We start from the raw sequence: 18,865 nt of genomic DNA, 5'->3' as shown, positions 1-18,865 counted from the left end.
TCCTCTGCCGCTCAAAAGTGTTATGACCTTGGAGAATTTAATTAATCGCTTTGAATCATTGTTTTCCAAATTGTAAGATGTGGATAATAATACAATCTGCCTTAAAAGGCTGTTATGAAGATTAAATGAGACAAAGAATGTGAAAAATACTCTGAAAACTGTAGTGTGGAAATAAGGGCAACTGGTCCAGAACTGATGCCCCCTAATCTGCTTATGTTCTCGTCATTATCATGTTGTTTATTCCTGTATTGTCATTTTAATGGAGTCTTTGGGAGTTGGAGGAGATAAATGCATGCATGTGATCACTCTGACTATGAAATCAGAAGTTCTTACTTTTAAAATGTATTATAGCTTTTTTCTTATTATCCAATAATAAATGGATATTGTTAAAAAGTTGAAAAATACAAAAAGAAAAAGAAAAAATTACTACTAATCACATAAGCCAGCAATAACCTCTTTAACATTTTGACATACACCCTTGCAGCTTTTTTTTCTGTGTGTGTATATAATAAAATTGGTAGTGGGGCCGGCCCCATGGCTGAGTGGTTAAGTTCGAGTGCTCTGCTTCTGTGGTCCAGGGTTTCGCTGGTTCAAATCCTGGGCACCGACATGGCACCGCTCATCAGGCCATGCTGAGGCAGCATCCCACATGCCACAACTAGAAGGACCCACAACTGAAAAAAGAAATATATGTACCGGGGGGCTTTGGGGAGAAAAAGGAAAAATAAAATCTTTAAAAAAAAATTAAAAATTGGTAGCATGCTATATATAGAATTTAGTATTCTAATTTTATTTAGCATGTTTCCTAAGCCTAAAATTTTTTGAAACATGTTTTAAATGTGTTATACAACTGTATTGTACAGCTGTACTGTACCATATCTGGCCATTTCTCTATTGGTGATAATTTAGGTTGTTTATAATTTGTTGATGTAATAAATTAAAAAACTGTAAAATGCCTTGTGAATATTAGTAGTAGTTATTATTCTACTAGCAGATCATTATGAGATTAATCTGGACTAAAGGACAATTTTGTAATTTCTCTTTCATGCTTTTTTACTCACACAGCTTTGTAACTTTTCAGAATGTGACCTCATACATACATGAATATTATGATCCCAGCTGGGTGAAACCACTACATTAGTTACTGTCCTGAAGAATGGTTCCCAGAAACTGTTAACTAGCATACTTAGCTAGCTAGAGACATTACTAGCATTAACTAGCATTACTTTTGACCATGACTTTCTAGACCTTGGGGTGACACTCAGGTCCTTCTTCTATTTCTAGGACCTATGTTTTAACCAAAACCACATCCTAATCAATTATATAGAAGAGTAATTTCCTTCATACGTAGTGATGTTCGTTGGTCTGTGATTTTTTGTTTTTTAGGTGAGTGTCTGGGTGGTGCTTTGTACTGGAAGGACCTTGCCATCCTTGCCCAAAAAATTGGGTTCTGCCCACCACGTTTGGTCACTGCCAGTCTCATTACAGTTCAAAACAAGGAAGTAGAAAGAGTGATCGGTAAGGAATAATGGCAAGGGGGCTGGCCTGGTGGTGTAGTGGTTAAGTTTGCATGCTCTGCTTCAGCCGCCCGGGGTTTGTGGGTTTGGATCCCGGGTGCAGACCTACACACTGCTCATCAAGCCATGCTGTGGCGGCGTCCCATATACAAATTGAGGAAGGTTGGCATGGATGTTAGCTCAGGCATAATCGTCCTCAAACAAAAAGAAGATTGGCAACAGATGTTAGCTCAGGGCCAATCTTCTGCACCAAAAAAACAAAGAAGAAGAAGAAAGAAAGAAAGAACGGCAGGGAGTATTATAACTACACCCCAAATGGTTCAGACTTGGTGATTAGCAAGTGTCTACTGAGTGAATCTCATGAGGGAGACTTTGTGTCATCTGGAAATCTCCATCTTGTCTCCTGTTTAATAGCAACCTCCCAAAGTTTGGTATTTAATAAAGTACTTTGAAGTTATTCAGTAAATAGAGTGAAGTGCCCAGAAAGATAATTGATGGCACACAAAGAAGAACATCATCCTTATTATGTGTACACTCTTCTTCAACTGAGCATACCAATAGCTGTTCGAGTGCTGGAGATGAACCATGACTAAATTCTGTTTTTAGGTAACTGTCGTTTTGTTTCTGCAACATTTCGCCTCTTCAAACTCCTTAAGACAGAACCCGCCAAACGATGCCAAGTTATTTATAATGGAGGAATCACAGGACACAAAAAAGAACTAATATTTGATGCAAATTTCACATTTAAGGTAAATTAAAACTTCCATGACTTCTGGCATTCTTTCTGCTCTTGCCTTTGGTCTGGGTACCTTTTCTTAATCTTGTATCGCTTCTCACTTTTCTGGTGTTGGGGTGTATGTGTATTTGTGTGTGTCTGTATATATGCTTTTGCTGAATCATCAAAAGTAAGTTGCTGACCTCATGACATTTTATCCTTAAGTATTTCAGCCTGCATCTCCTAAGAATAAAATATTCTCCTAAGCCACAATACCATTATCACACCTAAGAAAATCTTTTATGAGAAGCATCATTCAGACCTCAGATTAATGGATTATAGAGAAGCAGGATGGGAAAGAACAGGAGTACTGCCTAACGGTATTTCAGTTGTTGCATTGTATCACGGAATTAAGGAACTGATAGTGTTTCATGATGACACGTTGAATTTCTACTACTCTTTGTAGAGTAGACTTTGTTTTCTCAAATGGAAAAGTACAGGCTTTGGAATAGATACCTAGGTTAAAGTTCTGGCTTTGTATTTATTACTTGGGTAAACTTGAATAACTCACCAAAATTGTTGGCGATACAGTTTGCTCCACTGTAAAACTAGGGATCACAATACTTACTTTGCAGAATTTCTCTAAAGATTAGCAATAATATAGCAAAACATTGGTGTATGCTGGGAACTTAGTAAATAGAAGATATAGTTGTTATTTGTCCCAAAGGTGGAAGGACTTCCTGTTTCCTTCTACTGATTTTTTGGTCCAATAGTGTCTTCAGATTTCTGAAATAGTCCCTGGTGCGGTAGAACCATGAATGTTTTTGCACCGATACGCTGCCCCTCGATGTACGCAGTAGAGTCACAGCATTGCAGTGGGAAGGGCCTTTGAAACCATCGCTCTGCTCTAGTGGCTTTCCTAAAAACATTTTTTTTTTTTTTGAGGAAGATTAGCCCTGAGCTAACATCTGCTGCCAATCCTCCTCTTTTTTTGCTGAGGAAGACTGGCCCTGAGCTAACATCCGTGCCCATCTTCCTCTACTTAGTATGTAGGACGCCTACCACAGCATGGCTTGCCAAGCGGTGCCATGTCCACACCAGGATCCAAACTGGCGAACCCCGGGTCGCCAAAGCAAATGTGCGAACTTAACCGCTGCACCACCGGGCTGGCCCCTAAAGTGGCATTTCTTAATATGTGTTTCCCTGCTGCCCTTCAGGAAGGCGAAATTGTTGAAGTGGATGAAGAAACAGCAGCTATCTTGAAGAATTCACGATTTGCTCAAGATTTTCTCATCACACCAATTGGAGAGAAGTTGCCAACATGTGGAGGTTGTTCTGCTTTAGAATCAAAGGTTTGTTTGGCTTTCAATTCCCTACCTTCAAACAGAGAACCATTTACAAAATCATGATGCTTGCCACAGACTACTAAAGCAGGAAACAAATCATTCTTTTAGTTGGCTGTCATAAATTGTTTCTAGCATATTTGCATCTATAAAATGATTTGAATTAATTTCATAACTTCATTTTTTCAGTCCTAACTCTGAACACCCATGAGAGGACTTCAGGGCCCCTAGGAACCACTTAAAATTGTGTGTGTATATGTGTATTTTCTCAGGAAGGTGCTTGTTACTTTCATCAGATTCTCAAAGGCGTCCAGATACAAAAAAGGTAAGAGCTACCGTGGAAAAAATTGTTCAAATTATATACATATTCTTAAGCCTTTTAATAGAGATAGTCAAATTACCCTCCAGAAGGATTTACCAGTCTACACGCCTACCTGAAAGGTATGAGAACGCCTTTTCCCTGCATCTTACTAATATTGGGTATTATTTTTTAAAATCTTTGCTTGTCCAATAGAAAATAGTGTTGTTTTGTTTTGCATATATTGAACTTTGGCAGTTTTTGCATTGATTGCATTTTTTGACCATTTATTGCATTTAATAATTTAATTTAATAAATGCATTTGCATTTATTGACCATTTATAGTTCATCCATTGTGGACTTGCTATATAATTCCTTTAACCATTTTTTCGTTTGCCTTTTATTGCTCTATAAGAGACTGTCTATTACATCTTGAAAACATTTTTTCTCAGCATGTCATTTATCTTTTTATTTGCTTTTTTCCCCCCCGAATAGACATTTTCGATTTTGATGGACAGGTAGTCATTTCCTGTATGGCTTCTGCCTCTGATGTTATGATTAGAAAGCCCTGCTCCATATGAACATCACAAATTTACCTGTATTTTCTTTTAGTACTTTTTAAAATTGAGGTAACATACACATAACATAAAATTCACTATTTTAACCATTTTAATGTGTACAATTTCATGGCTTTTAGTTCATTTACAAGGTTGTGCAACCATCATCACTCTGTAGTTCCAGAAAACTTTCATCAGCAGGAAAAGAAACCCCATACCCATTAAGCAGTCATCTGCCCTCTCCCCGTCCCCTGGCAATAACTCATTTGCTTTCTGTCTCTAGATTTGCCTATTCTGGACATTTCATATAAGTAGAATCACACACCATGTAACCTTTTGTGTCTAGCTTATTTTACTCAATATTTCAAGGTTTATCCATATATCAGTACTTCATTCCTTTTTTATGGCTGACTAATATTCCATTGTATGGATATATCACGTTTGGTTATCCATTCATCAGCTGATAGATGTTTAGATTGTTTCCACTTTTTGGCTATTGTGAGTAGTGTTGCTGTGAACATGCATGCCCATATGCTTCCTATATTCGTTTGAATACTTGTTTTCCATTCTTATGGGTCTATACCTAGGAGTGGAATTGTTGGGTCATGTGGGGAATTCTATGTTTAACTTTTTGGAGAACCACCAAACTATTTTCCACAGTGCCTGCACCCTTTTACATGCCTTCCAGCAATATTACAAAGGTTTGAATTTCCCTACATCCTTGCCAACACTTGTTATTTTCTATTTTGTTTTTATTGTAGCCATCCTAGTTGGTGTGAAGTGGTACCTCATTGTGGTTTTTATTTGCATTTCCCTAATGACTAATAATGTTAAACATCTTCTCATGTGCTTGCTGACCGTTTGTATATTTTCTTTGGAGAAATGTCTATTCAAGTCTTTTGCTCAGTTTTTAATTGTTTTTTTTTTGTCTTTTTATTGTAGAATTGTTAAGAGTTCTTTGTATATTCTTTGTATATTTTGCTGAGGAAGACTTATCAGTTATATTATTTGCAAAAATTTCTCCCATTCTATGTATTATTTTTTCACTCTCTTGATACTGTCGTTTGATGCACAAAAGGTTTTCATTTTGAGGAAGTCCAATTCATCTATTTTTTTCTTTGATTACTTGTGCTTTGGGTGTCACAGCTAAGAATCTATTGCTTAATCCAAGGTCATGAAGATTATTGTAGTATTTCATGGCTTTGTTTTTCACATTAAAATTTTTAATCCATCTGGAATTTATTTTAGCATAAATATTGAGGTAGAGTGTGAGTATTTTTCCAAATACTCACTAGTTCAAATTTTCCTATTCATCTATTCAATCATCTCTCCACTGCTTTGAGATGCTAATTTCTATCATATCCTAATTTCTTAAATGTACATTTGAACCAGTATTCCACTGTATTCTAAAATGATGATTTTCTAAAATATTTTGGATTCATATTTAGAATTCTTCTAGTATCTGAGATATTGGCATAGCATTTTCTAAAGCATTTTATCACAGTTTATCTCATGTCCTCTCTCGCAACCACCCTCTGAAGATGACAGATAGTTATGATGTATATCAGCATCCCTCTTTGCCTTTCTCTCTCTTACATATTTTTACCTTTTCCACTATTCATGCTATCATAATTATTTTATTAATCCATCCACTAATTTAAAATATTTTATTACTTAGACTTAGTGATGGATTTCAAGTTTCTGTTGGCTGACAGAACTTCTAACACTCACCAAAGTCGTAACAGCGGTGCCCCCAAGGCACGGAATGTTGGAAGCCCAGGGGAATAAGGTCATGATGTTGCTGTGGAAGATGGGGATTTAAGTACACAGGCTTGGAGTCAGACAGACTAGGTTCAGATCTTGGCTCTGCCACTTACATGTGTTCTTCAGTCTGTCACCCAACCTCCCTGAACACTTTGTTTCCTCATGTGTAATGGGGAGGTAGAAATCACTGTTTTCCCTCACGCTGTGAGGATCAAATGGAGTAATAAACATTTGTAAAATGTTAGCCGAGTGCCTGGCACATAATACATACTCGAGAAACAAAAGCAGTTGTAGTTATGGGTTTGTATTTATTGAGATTCTTGGTCCCTTGTGACTGGTTCTAAGTATTTGACTTCTGACCCCTTCACAGGACTCTTTTATCATTCTCTCACACGCCTTTTCTCCTGGGCTCAGAAATTCTGCCATCTTTCTCCGTGAATTCTTGCTTTCTGTTGCTTGTATTTTGTAGTGATTTTGGATACATTGAGCATACATTGATATGCAAGTAACTCTTGTGCCTTTTTCTCTTCCTTTTGTTACTTCACGGGCAATCTTTAAGAGTGAAGCTTATTTAGAGATCACTCCCCAAAATGGTAAATTTGTATTTGGGAAAGATTAACTGAACACAAGAGGCAAGAATCCCAGAGTCAAAAAACCTCATACGTCCTTATTTGGCTGGTATTACCAGCATGAATCAAGCTCAAGCTAAGTATGGAGCTGAAGCGTGATTCACTTTCTTTGCTTTATAAATTCTTGAACACTCTGATTTTGTTACTCGTCTGTTTTTCTAAGAAGGTGATTTTTGGAAAGTGGAGAAATTTGACTTCTGACTTTTCAGTCCATTAAACATGTCACAAACGTGTTATTGGTACTTTGAAACTCTTGGGAGCTCATTGATAACAAAACCTTGCTGGCTGGAATCAACGTTTATTTTGAAATGTTTTCATCATTCTAATTCTCCTGTAAGCTGGTTTCCTGAGTACTGGCTATGAAAGCTGTCAGAAGATTACAGTTACAAGTAAAGGGAGTCTTTCCTGCAGCCACAGCATTTCCAGTGTCCTCTGGCTGTAAAAAAATATGGTTAAATGAGTTTGCTTCTGCGGAAGACCGTTTCCTCCCAGTGTCGCTCTTCTTGTTCCCTCCTAGTGTGCATGCAGGGCCTGCGCCCCAGGGCTCTTGACCTCAGAGACCCATGGCAACACTCTACATATTTGCCCTGGTTTATCTCAGCAGTCTCCTTTCTATTCTGCCTTGTTTCTGTCAGCCTGCAGATGTGCCAATATCTTTCGATCAGTTCCAACTTTTTGAAATGGGAATATTTGACGCTGAAGGAAGATTTAATGAATGAAACAGCTGTGTGTCCTAGAGATAGAACCCTAGGCTCTTGGGGGAGGACATTCATATCTGTTTTGTAGAAGACCTTCACGATAAACCCTGGAGCGCAGTGCAGGCAGGCGGCAGGCGGGGAGCGCTCCTCCAGACGTCTTCCCGTCAGTTGCTGCGATGAAGGAATGGAAGGGGCTGCTGCTTGCTGAGGACTGACTCAGTAGTCACTGTTTTTGAGAGTCCTTCTTTTTCTTTTTTCTCCTCCTCCTCCTCCTTTTTTAATCCTGGCAAAGGGTATTTTGCTATTCAAAGAATTATTAAAACACTGCGGCATCTGAAATGATGCAAATAGGATTTGTGCTATGTGCTGTCTTGCTTTGGTTAATAGTAGTGGCAGTGATAACGTGAACAACAGTAGTAATGATATAGAAGACCTAGCCTTTATTGAACAGTTAATATGTTCCAGGCACCATGTCATTTAGTCCTCACAGTAACCCTTAATATCCTCATTTTACAGATGAAGAAACTGAGGCTCAGAGAGATTAGTTTACTAATCCAAGTTCACACAGCTAGAAAGTGGTGACTTTGAACCTACATCTGATTCTAGAACGGACATTCTTGCTCAATATGCCGTACTACTTCTCATATTTATCCTTTTCAGAGAATCACAGGATGTTGGTGCTGGAAAGGACTGCTTATCAAGGTGTCCCACATTTTATTTCCTTCAAGTCTTGAGATGTTTTCAGGCTGGGAGCATGAGTTAGGAAGCGATACTGGTATCACCATCTCCTAGTGGTGGAGAGGCCATGGAGTGGGAAGAAAAGTGTGGAAAATAAGCTTCCTGGGTGAAAAAGAGGGAAGGCTAACTCCTCTTGCCAGGAATTCCAGTGAGCTGAGTGGCGGCAATCCAGTGGATGGGAAGGCCTGGCAGCACAACCTGCACAGCCAGCCTCTTCCAGGCTTGAAATCCCCTGGCGGATGCTAGTCTGCCTCTTAGCGAGCCCAGATCCAGGCAGACCTCTTCATTTTAGAAAGGTGGAAATGGAGGGCCAGAGAGGCCAAGGCCTCAACTAAGGGACTGCAGCGATGGGAGTGGTCCGTGAGACTGTCATTCACGAATGTAGGGTCTGCGCCCCTCTTGTACACTCTTCTACTTGCAGTGCCAACAATAGACAGTAAGAGTGTAAATTTATGTTTAATGAATTCATTATCATTAAGGGGGCTTGTTCATGCTCTTGATTTCCTACCTTTATGCCTAGTTTTTCTCTGGCCCCACTGATGCTGCTGTTGGAGGTATCTCATTTGGAGGTGAAAGGAGGAAAAATAAAGACTGCTATGTTGTCTTTTGAAAATCCCACTTACTCTGCCCTGAGATCTTGCTGGCTGTTGTTGGCAAGCTCAACATCTGGACATCAGCAATTGCTAACAATGGGCCTGGGATCTGGGACTTAGCTTCTCGTCTTGCACATGTTTCTCGAGATTAGAGTAAGGAAAGGGAAGAAGTTTCAGCATTTCAGGATCTCAGTTCTAAATGGGTAAAAGGCACATACAACTGGGACTCCCACAACACAAAGCAAAGGACAATCCACTCTCCTGGCTCAATAGGGACTACATTTAGAAAGCTTTAAATGAAGTTTACCTTGAAAGTAATAATAACTTGATTAGAAGCTTCAGGAAAAAGATGGCTACCTTTATAGCTGACTGACTGATGTTACTCCCATGACCTCAAGGAATTGTAAAATTCTATCTCCCTTCTGGGTAAATCAAACTGAAACACCAGTGTTTGGGTCCATCAAAACACCTTCAACTCATCCTTTCGTTTTGATTTGCCATTTGACAGGATGTAATCACAGATCCGTTCAAGCTTGCAGAAGAGTCTGACAATATGATGTCCAGATGTCCCCCTGATGTTGCTAGTGGCTGCTGTGGCACGAAGAAAAGCTGCTAAAACTACAGCTGACCAGAAGACAGTAGGCAGGAGGCAAAGGAATGAGTTACATGTCTTTTAACCTGCTCTTCCCCACAGCGCAACCACAGGAGAGAATACATAGAATTCTATTCTAGGTCATTTATAAAAATAAATGAATCATTTTTAGAAGGTATGAATTAAAAGTTCACAGCAAATCACCTAGACTAGTTAAGCTGTTTTTCTCTAGCCTAAATTCAAAGTTCTGGTGCCACCTACTGGTCCGAAGTGGAACTGAGACGTGATCTTAAGGCTTGGCCAGTGGGCGAGAAAGCTTTCAGAAATAACAGTTGACAGAGGGTCTCAGGAAAAACGTCTTTCTTCCGACCTGCATAGCACCTTTTGGACTTTTCACCATATTTTCTCATTAAACCAGGCTCCTACTGACATCATGCTAGTCGTGCCAAAAGATTGCCAAATCAAATTTGGTAGGAGTGCTCTTGAGATAGCTGGTCTTTTAAATCACTTTTTAAAAAAAATTTGCAATTGAATGAAGAAAACAAATGAATAATTTCTTTAACCTCAGTTCACCCTCATGTATGACAACATAGTGACTATCTGTGGTAAATCCTAACTGGATCAGGAAAAGAGTTTGCTAATTATGGAAAGAAGAGCTAGGAGGTGTAAAAAAGGTGGCTTTTCTGTAACAGGTGCCCTGGTTAAACTTTCAGGAAACTATTAGACTGAGTTCTAGTTTCCATAGCTAAAGAAGAAGATTGAGGAATATTTCAAGGATGATTCCATCATTAGAAATTGAGAATGTTAAGGAAAGTTTCAAGGATGAGTAAATAAGTTAAAGACTTTGTTGGGGGACCCAGAAAGGTATGTGTCATATACAAGTCAACGTCCTTGTCATCAGGAGCTGAGAGTTCAGTTTGTGAATAACAGCCTTTACGCAATGAAGAGTTTTAATATGAAAATCTCAGCCAGTTGCTCTGAGCTCAAAAAGAACCAGGGGGGAGCTAGCATGTCCCAAGAGATTTTTTATTAAGGGGTATGAGAACTTTTAGGCCTTGTAAAACATTGGAATGGAATCTACAGGACAGACCCCTCTTTTAATACAGCTGTTAAAAATGGAGAAATCCTCAGATTTTTGAGTGGGTTCAGACTTACTGACTGAGGAGAAGACTAGGTGGCATCTTTTAAGCCCTGTTCGTCTCAGTGACCTTGATTCTAAACAGTGCTTTCTTGGTTCTAGAGTTCAGTATCTACCCAGTCTTTACCTACTTTAGTGACAGCATTCATTAGAATGGTACAGCTGGGATTAAGTGTACTTTGGTATCCATGAGCATAAGGTGGTCCTGCTAGAGGGGAAATGATGAAAAGAGAGGGTGTTCTGGTTATTTGGTTTATTAGGCTTTTCTGAATTTAGAGGGAGGAGGTATTAGTGTTTCATTTGTCATTCTGAACTCTCAGTTCTCCCAAAAAGATGCTGAGTGATGAGATTGAGCTGGAATAGGGAAATTGACAGTGTTCTTTTCCTAAGAATAACATACTTTATACATTATTTTCCAAGAAAAATATACATTTTAAGAATTGTATTTGACCTAGAATTTAGAAAAAATATGTATTGAATAACGTAAAATTAAAGTAGACATGTTTTGTCCAGAAAAATGCTATCGTTATTTAAATATTCAAAACAGGTGAAATAGACAACTAGGGACATACAACCCTTATAAACGAGGATACCTCTCCCTTAAGAGTGAGAGGCAGTATGAATGATGATGTGGAGCAAAAACCTGACGCCACGCTTGATAGGGTTTTTTCCCTCTTAACTCTGCCACTTAGCATTTCGGCCTTGAGAAAATTACCATCTCTGTGCCTTTGTTTCCTCATTTGTATGAAGTTCTTTGAAAGACTGTGTGGCACCTGGTTTAGATGATTATTGGTTTAGATCTATGTGATTGCAACCAGCAAGTGATGTCAGGACCAGTTAAAGACCAATGCTTCTCTTGCTGCCAGAGTGTGGTCCAGGAAGCTGCCTGTAACTCTTCTGGCAGCAGGTGACTTTTCCCCCAACATTTTATTATGACAGTTTTCAAATATACAGAAAAGTGTAAAGAATTGTCAGGACTACCCATTTACCCACCACCTAGATTATAAGCTTGTTAACCTTCTGCAATCATTTAATACGTTTTAATATTATACTTAATACTAGCAGAGCCACAGAAACAGGGGCCTAATTCTTCCTAGCCACAAACCCTTTTCAAAGAATGTTTAAGGAGCAGATTTTCTCTTAATGGATCATTATATCAAATACAGTATTTTCAGTCCTTTATTATCACAGGGGGAGGATTTATTTAAAAATCACGGAAACCTGCAGAGGCTTTTCAACTTACCTACCGGGGGAGGCCCAGCAGTGGCCTAAACAGAACCCCCACCCCAGCCCCCCCTCCAGCCCTGGCATAGCTGAAAAGGTCATGGCTTTGTGCCAAGACGGCAGCAGAACCTGCTCCTCATTGATTCTCAGCCTTTCCTTGGATGGCTCCAAGGAAGCAGCCAAGGCTGTGACTAATGCCGCCCTGTTAGGCTGAGAGGTCTACACCATGAGTCTAGCAAGGAATGTGATCCTATCCACCCATTCTTTCATTTATTCACTGAGTCCTTTTTTTTTTTTTTGAGGAAGATTAGTTAGCCCTGAGCTAACTACTGCCAATCCTTCTCTTTTTGCTGAGGAAGCCTGGCCCTGAGCTAACATCCATGTCCATCTTCCTCTACTTTGTATGTGGGACGCCTACCACAGCATGGCTTTTGCCGAGTGGTGCCATGTCTACACCCGGGATCCAAACTGGTGAACCCCGGGCTGCTGAGAAGCAGAAAATGCAAACTTAACCGCTGTGCCACTGGGCCGGCCCCTCATTTATTCACTAAATATTAATTAAGTACCTCCCACGTACCAGGCACTGTCCTAGGCACGGATCGCTAACAATGGAATATTATGAACCCTGTGAGTCAATAAGACAAAAACAGCTAAGCATATTTTCTAAACTTTGTTGGCACCTGTCCTCACTTCTGTGATTTGCCAAGTTTCTTCACCTGCACACGCAGCACTATTTGGGTCTAAACAAGGGTTCTTTTGTAGACCCCGCCCTAAGAGTCGGTGAAGGGAGAGCTCCCTAGATAATAAAAATGAACACTTTTGCCAATATGAAGCTGGAATTATACGATCCTAATAATAACCTATGACTCGAGCTTTACAGCTTCATTCCTGTCTCTGTTCAGCCGCTGAGCCTGCAGTTCCTGTAAGCACAACTCCCACTGAGGCTAATGGGAGTGTGACGTGAATGTGAGGTTTGTGCTTAATCCTCTCCCGCTGAGTGAGCCTTGCTTGTCTTGGATTGAGGACCTTACCAATCCCCTTCCCCAACAGAACGCTCCAGCCCCTCCTTTCCTGTAGCAGAGCGTTGCAGCAGTGATGTGCTCCAGGTGAGGGGAAAATCGACTTGTGACAAAAATGCTACTCCATTGCTTCACATGATAGCAGAATGCCTCATATACATTGTCCAGAAGCCAGAGAGAGTTAAAAAGTAGGGTGGTAAATTGATGACGTTCTGGGTGCACTGCAAGCCAGACGTGGGTCTGCTAACTTTTAACACCGGGTCTAAAGCCATTAACCTTCCCATTCATGGCATGAGAAGTGATGCAGGCGACAGAAAGCAGGTGTTCTTTCTAGATCTGGCTCTGCTGCTGAACTAGTTACTTGCCCACAGGGAAATCCTTTGTCCGCCTTGGGGTTCTCTTTCCCCATCTATAAAATGAGGGTGTTAAACTCAGCTATTCTAAGTTTCCTTCCAGGCTTAGAGACAGATTGATGGGTCTAGATTCTGGAGAGGTCACATTAAATTGTTGGAATTAGTTGCCTACATGTATAAATCAGAAGATTTTACATAAAATATGAATTTCTGGCTTCTTGAAAAACTGGAAATGCCGGTAACGTTAGCCCTGCATTTCAATTTCAGCACAACTGCCTCGAGCAGGGTGAACAATGGCCTCTCCTTCAGAAGGGGCGTGTCCCTCCAAACAGTTTGCCACCATCCCTACCCAGTCAACTTTACTGACCCCTGTATGCTTTTGAATTTATGGCCCTGTTTTAGGACTAGAATTAGCACAGTTTCATCAAAGTTACAAATGAGGGTTTTTTTTCCATTATAGTTCAAATGATGGCAGGTCTATGGCTTAATCTATGACTCTGACTTATATGTTTAATTCATTACAAGCAGAAGCCAAGAAGGGCACGTGGAGCTTTGCAGGGGTGCTCACAGGAGGGGACCAAAGAGTGCTGGAGCTCCTTCTGGTAATCTGACCTATAACTCAGGGCCTAATTGTGTCAGGTGAGGAGGCCTGGACAGTTTATTCTGTTCCCAGAGTTAACAAGCTTCCATCACATAATTTTCTTTGTGAATATTAAATGAGCATCCTCTGGAAAGCAAAGCCTCAAAATGTCAAGTCGCTGGGGAGGAAAGGTTTGCACAGCAAGTGCAGAAGGATTTGTGTGGCTTCTAGGCTGGGTTGTTAATCTTTCATTCACTGTCCTTATTTTCTTTTTCTTATCAATGTCATTATTCCTTTCGACTGGATCTAACTAGGGAAATGTTGTGAAGGAGGTATTATTATTTTTGCTTTTAAATAATATAACAGGGGCCCGTGAAGACTAGGTAACCCTTTAAAAATGGTGATTTCTCATGGCAATGAGAAAATTCTTTGCTTTGTGTGGATATAAACCATGCCAAATATCCCAAGTTGTTTCTCTACTAAAAATAACCCCCTTACACCTCCCTCGCAATGCTGATTTTTCTAATTTTACAGAAGAGAAAACTGAAGCTGAGGATATTTAAAGGACTTGCACGAGGCAAGTACAGTCTGAGAAGTGTTAGAACCAAGACTGGAAGTAGGTCTTCTGACTCCTCTACCCTTGTATCCTGGGGTCTGCCCTTGCTTTGTCCTTTAGGGAATTCCTAAATTTAAAAATACAGCAACTAGGGCCCAGAGTGGTTGAGTGTGCACCCTCTGCTTCGGTGGCCCGGGGTTCTCAGGTTCCGATCCCGGGTGTGGACATGGCACCGCTTGGCAAGCCAAGCTGTGGTAGGCGTCCCACATAGAAAGTAGAGGAAGATGGGCACGGATGTCAGCTCAGGGCCAGTCTTCCTCAGCAAAAAGAGGAGGATTGGCAGCAGATGTTAGCTCAGGGCTAATCTTCCTCAAATAAATAAATAAATAAAACAAAACAAAATAAAATAAATACAGCAATTAAAAAGGGAAATGATTACTATAAAAGTAAGGATACTTCTCTAGGGTAGAGAAGAGGAGTGTGATCTAGAAGGGAGATATAGGGGTTTCCTCAACTGGAGAGTGGTTCCCTTTACCATTACAAATTATTATAAAGTGAACATAATCTCTTTGCCTGGGACTGACCCAGTTTAAGCCTTAAACTAGGTTAATTATTAATAGTACCCTTTTTTCACTCTCAAATGGATTGTTTTGGATGATAAATTATATGGCCAGCTATTATACATTTATGTTTCATGCATTTTTATGCATGTTTATTATATGTCCAAATTTTTTTTTTTACGTTTAAAAAAATACATCAGGAAGTCTGACTTACGCTGAGGCTGAGGTCAACCTGGGAGACCTTATGTTTGCTCCAAGATTCGTGATTACTGCACAGAACACAGTGGCCGTAGCTGTGATTCAGATCTGGGCATCCGGAACAGAGGCTGTGGTGTGCCATCTTGGTGTTCTGGGGCCTCCTGTGGCTCGAGATAGTTAGATAGTTATCTCTGTTTCTTTGTCCTACGTGTGGCTGGAGAGTGGGGTATCCCTTAGTCCTAATTGTGAAGGTCAGTCCAAGGTAATATTTGAGAAAATGCTTTGTTTTTTCTACTTTGAGTGGCAAGAGTTCCCTAAATATCCGAATGGCAGGGCCCCAGCATCACTGCACCGGTGTCCGTCAGTTACTCTTCCTGTAAGACAGCAATTCTACTCAGACCTTTGCATAGCTCCTGAGTGCCTACAGAATGAAATCTAAGCTCCGAAACTTGGCATTCAACTCACCACAAATCGACCCTGGCCAACTTTCCCACATTATTCCTGCTGTTCCTCTTCAAGGGCAATGGAACCAAATTCAACCACACGGTGTTCCCAAAATGCTGCTTCCTCTCCAACCTCACCTCACTCTCCCCCCTGAGAATGCTTTTTTCCTCTTTCTTTTCTCTCAGTCCCTTTGTTGTGGACTGAATGTTGTGTCCAGTGTAGGTCCCTGTCCTGTCCCGGCTCCCTCCCGCCCCCACCCCAATTCATAGTTGAAGCTTTAATCCCTACCCCCACATCCCACTTGCAGTGTGGCTGTATTGGGAGACGGGGCCTCTAAGGAAGTAATTAAGGTGAAATGAGATCACAGCTTGGGGCCCTGATCCAATAGCATTAGTGTCCTTATGAGAAGAGACACCAGAGAGCTCACTCTCTCCCTTGGCACGCTCAGAGGAAAGGCCATGTGAGGACAAAAGCCAGGAAGAGGGCTCTCATCAGAGACCAACCCTGCAGGCCCTGATCTCCAGAGCTGTGAGACGATACATCTCTGTGGTTGAAGCCACTCTGTCTGTGTTGTCGGGACCTGACTAGGATCCCTTCTTGGAATAGCTCTTACATCTGCATATCTAAAACCTATCTGTTCTTCAAGGACCAACTAAAGGACCATGAAGCTTTCCTTAATTCCTCCACTTTAATTCTACTTCTTTTTAAGACATTTGCCGTTCTATCCTGTATTATGTAGTCATTCATTTACATATTTCCTAACCTCCTTACTAGTAAGTTTTAGGGGGGTAACTTCCAATTCAATATTACAGCTCCACACTGCCTATTAGATACACAATATATATCACTGAAGGAACGAAAAAAAGAGAAAAAAAATAGGATGAGAAATAAGACACAGTTTAAAGAGGAAACAGAGAATTGAGATGTGTTGTTAATAAATGGGGAGAAATAAGTTAAATCTTTAGTGATGTTTAAAATAAAACAAATAGGTATCTCAGCGGAACTAAAAATAGGAGCAGCATTTTTTTCCACTGAGATCTGACATATTGTTTGTCTATACGCAGGGGGTTTGACTTATTATTGGAGTAGAATTTTTGCTCCAGCTTCAGAGGATGTGGAAAAAGACCAGGAGAATGAACTTAGCTGGTATGAGAAAACTGACATTTTATGCTACAATCACAACTGCAAATCAAAGCTCCGTGTCAGACCCGTGCAGGTCTGAATCTTATGGCAGGGCTCATAGTTGGACATCCAGGATCTGCTCTTTCCCATGAGGTCCCATTCCTAGTTACCATTCTCCTGTCAGAGACCTCCTTATCTCCCTCCTCTTCCTCGCTCCCTACATGTGGTTTTTTAAAATTTTATTTTATTTGAGGAAGATTAGCCCTGAGCTAACATCTGCTGCCAAGTCTCCTCTTTTTGCTGAGGAAGACTGGCCCTGAGCTAACATCCAAGCCCATCTTCCTCTACTTTCTATGTGGGATGCCTGCCACAGCATGGCTTGATGAGCGGTGTCATGTCCGCACCAGGATCGGAACCTGCTAACCCCAGGCAACGGAAGCGGAAAGTGCGCACTTAACCACTGCGAAAATCGGGCAGGCCCCTCCTACATGTGGTTATTAAATTTAGATTTTTGAACAGGCGGTACTCACATGGGTCAACATTTGAAAACTATGTAAGTGAAGAATTTCCCTATAATCACAACCCGGGTGCGTGCTTGTCACGGTGACAAGGATGATCGAGCGCAGACCCTTTCCTTGTCCAAGATTGAGCTGGAGGCTGGAACTGGGGTGGAACAGCAGTCAGGAAGAACATCCTAAAAGATTCTAGAAGATCCTGAAGTTGCAGGGCCTGGCAGTCAGGAGGACAGGGGTCCTGGCGCAGGGCAAACAGTGGACTTCTAGCAGCAGCGAGCTCAGAAGGTCAAGGAAGAGGGCAGGGGAGGAAGGAAGTGGGTGACAGCACAGAGCGCAGGAGACCTCTTGGGGCTGCCCCGTGGGAGGGTCAGGAGGGGCAGGCTGCCTGAGAGAAGGGCAGTGTGTGGGGTGTGGGGTGCTGTCCAGGGCACCTCGAAGGGACCGGGAGTCCAGGGAGGGTGAGGAGCGGGGAAGGAGGAGGCAGAGCAGAAGTGACAAGGGGCGACCCGGCCTCAGCAGGGTGGCTCCCTCGCACCCACCTGAGCACCCTGGAGACTCCGGATTCCCAGGAAGGGCTGCTCCTAAGGAGCTTGGGCCCTCCTCAATGGAGGAAGCTTTTCTCACAACTCCATCAAAAAGCCACCTTTTTCTCTCTCTTCCTACCCCAGTGGCTATGTCCAGAAAATATCTAGAAAAGTAAATAGGAAAGCCCAAGACAAAAAGCTTGAAAAGTCCTCTAGAGAAGGGAAATGGCTTTGCTGACTTGATTTTTTTGCCCAGGGTTGTGGCATGTTCTCATCTGAGCTCAAAGAGTCCTATATGTTTAAACAAGTGGACAATGTTGCTTCTGAGAATTCCCTCTCAGGGGGAACATTTGGTTCTGGGGAAAGTTTGGGTAACTCCAGCATTCCCCCAATTCCTGTTTTTCCTCAGAAGACCCAGTGCTTCGGTGCAATTAAAATGTCACTGTCGAAGCAATAACTTTGAATACTTATCTACAAATAGGTGATTTTCTGGGGGGGCGGGGAGCTTCTCTAAAATTAGGGCTTTATGTTGCATAGACAGCCATTGGTGTTCTACTTCCAATCTTGAAAAAATCAAATTCTCAAAGACTTTAGGTCTAGGTGCAGTGCCTGCCCCAATCCCGGAACCCGCGGACTGGGGGCTTCTCCTTCCAGAGGAGCAGTCCCTCTGCCCCGTTAGTATCCGGTGAAGGACTCTGGCAGGAGAGGGGGAGTTAGGGAAGGTATTTGCTAGGGGCCTCTGGCTTTACCCAAATGACTGGCTGAAGGTCAAAGTCAGAACTTACCTGGGATTAGACATCTGCAGCCGCCATCGAGCAGTCTCGGACCTTTCATAGGCCTTTTTGGAGGTGAAATATGATCAGAATTCAGGACTTTGTTGTATTTTTTCTTCCAGATTTAAAAAGAGATCCCTAGAAGATGAATGCCCTTGCCCTGCATTCATCCAGATGGACAGACTGGGAAGCCCCTGGAAGTCAGGATAAGTCTGCACCAGCAGCCCCTCACTCAAGAGAGGATGACTCCTTGAGCTAAAAGTCCTCCAGACTTGAAGGAAGATCCCTCTTGCTAAGGAAAAATGACTTGGTTTAGGTGTCTACATTGCTCTGTGTCTGGGGTGTACCTGACGAATATGACCCACCCCAACCACCCAGGATAAACATCACTCAGCAATCCTCTCTGTGAATTTGA

General features: G+C 41.5%; 1 protein-coding gene across 6 annotated transcripts in view; it reads left to right on the top strand.

Annotated features, from left to right (window-relative positions):
- Window positions 1-18,865, top strand: part of AS3MT (arsenite methyltransferase) — a 23,521-nt gene extending 4,656 nt beyond the window's left edge. Inside the window, exons 8-12 of one of the 6 annotated variants that reach the window (XR_011421386.1) lie at window positions 1,387-1,518; window positions 2,124-2,266; window positions 3,450-3,584; window positions 3,765-3,900; window positions 9,361-11,100. Coding sequence is in view for 5 of the 6 variants with exons in the window: in XM_070221775.1 (XP_070077876.1) it covers window positions 1,387-1,518; window positions 2,124-2,266; window positions 3,450-3,584; window positions 3,848-3,900; window positions 18,573-18,660 (551 nt within the window). In the remaining variant the exon portion in view is untranslated. Of the gene's footprint in view, window positions 1-1,386; window positions 1,519-2,123; window positions 2,267-3,449; window positions 3,585-3,764; window positions 3,901-7,609; window positions 7,875-9,360; window positions 11,101-18,572 lie in introns of those variants that run through there. The other 5 variants (XM_070221775.1, XM_070221781.1, XM_070221780.1 and 2 more) reach the window with 5 other exon arrangements.

The sequence above is a fragment of the Equus caballus genome, chromosome 1, assembly GCF_041296265.1.
Source record: "Equus caballus isolate H_3958 breed thoroughbred chromosome 1, TB-T2T, whole genome shotgun sequence".
NCBI classification, from domain to species: domain Eukaryota; kingdom Metazoa; phylum Chordata; class Mammalia; order Perissodactyla; family Equidae; genus Equus; species Equus caballus.
This window is presented reverse-complemented; position numbering and strand designations above follow the sequence as displayed.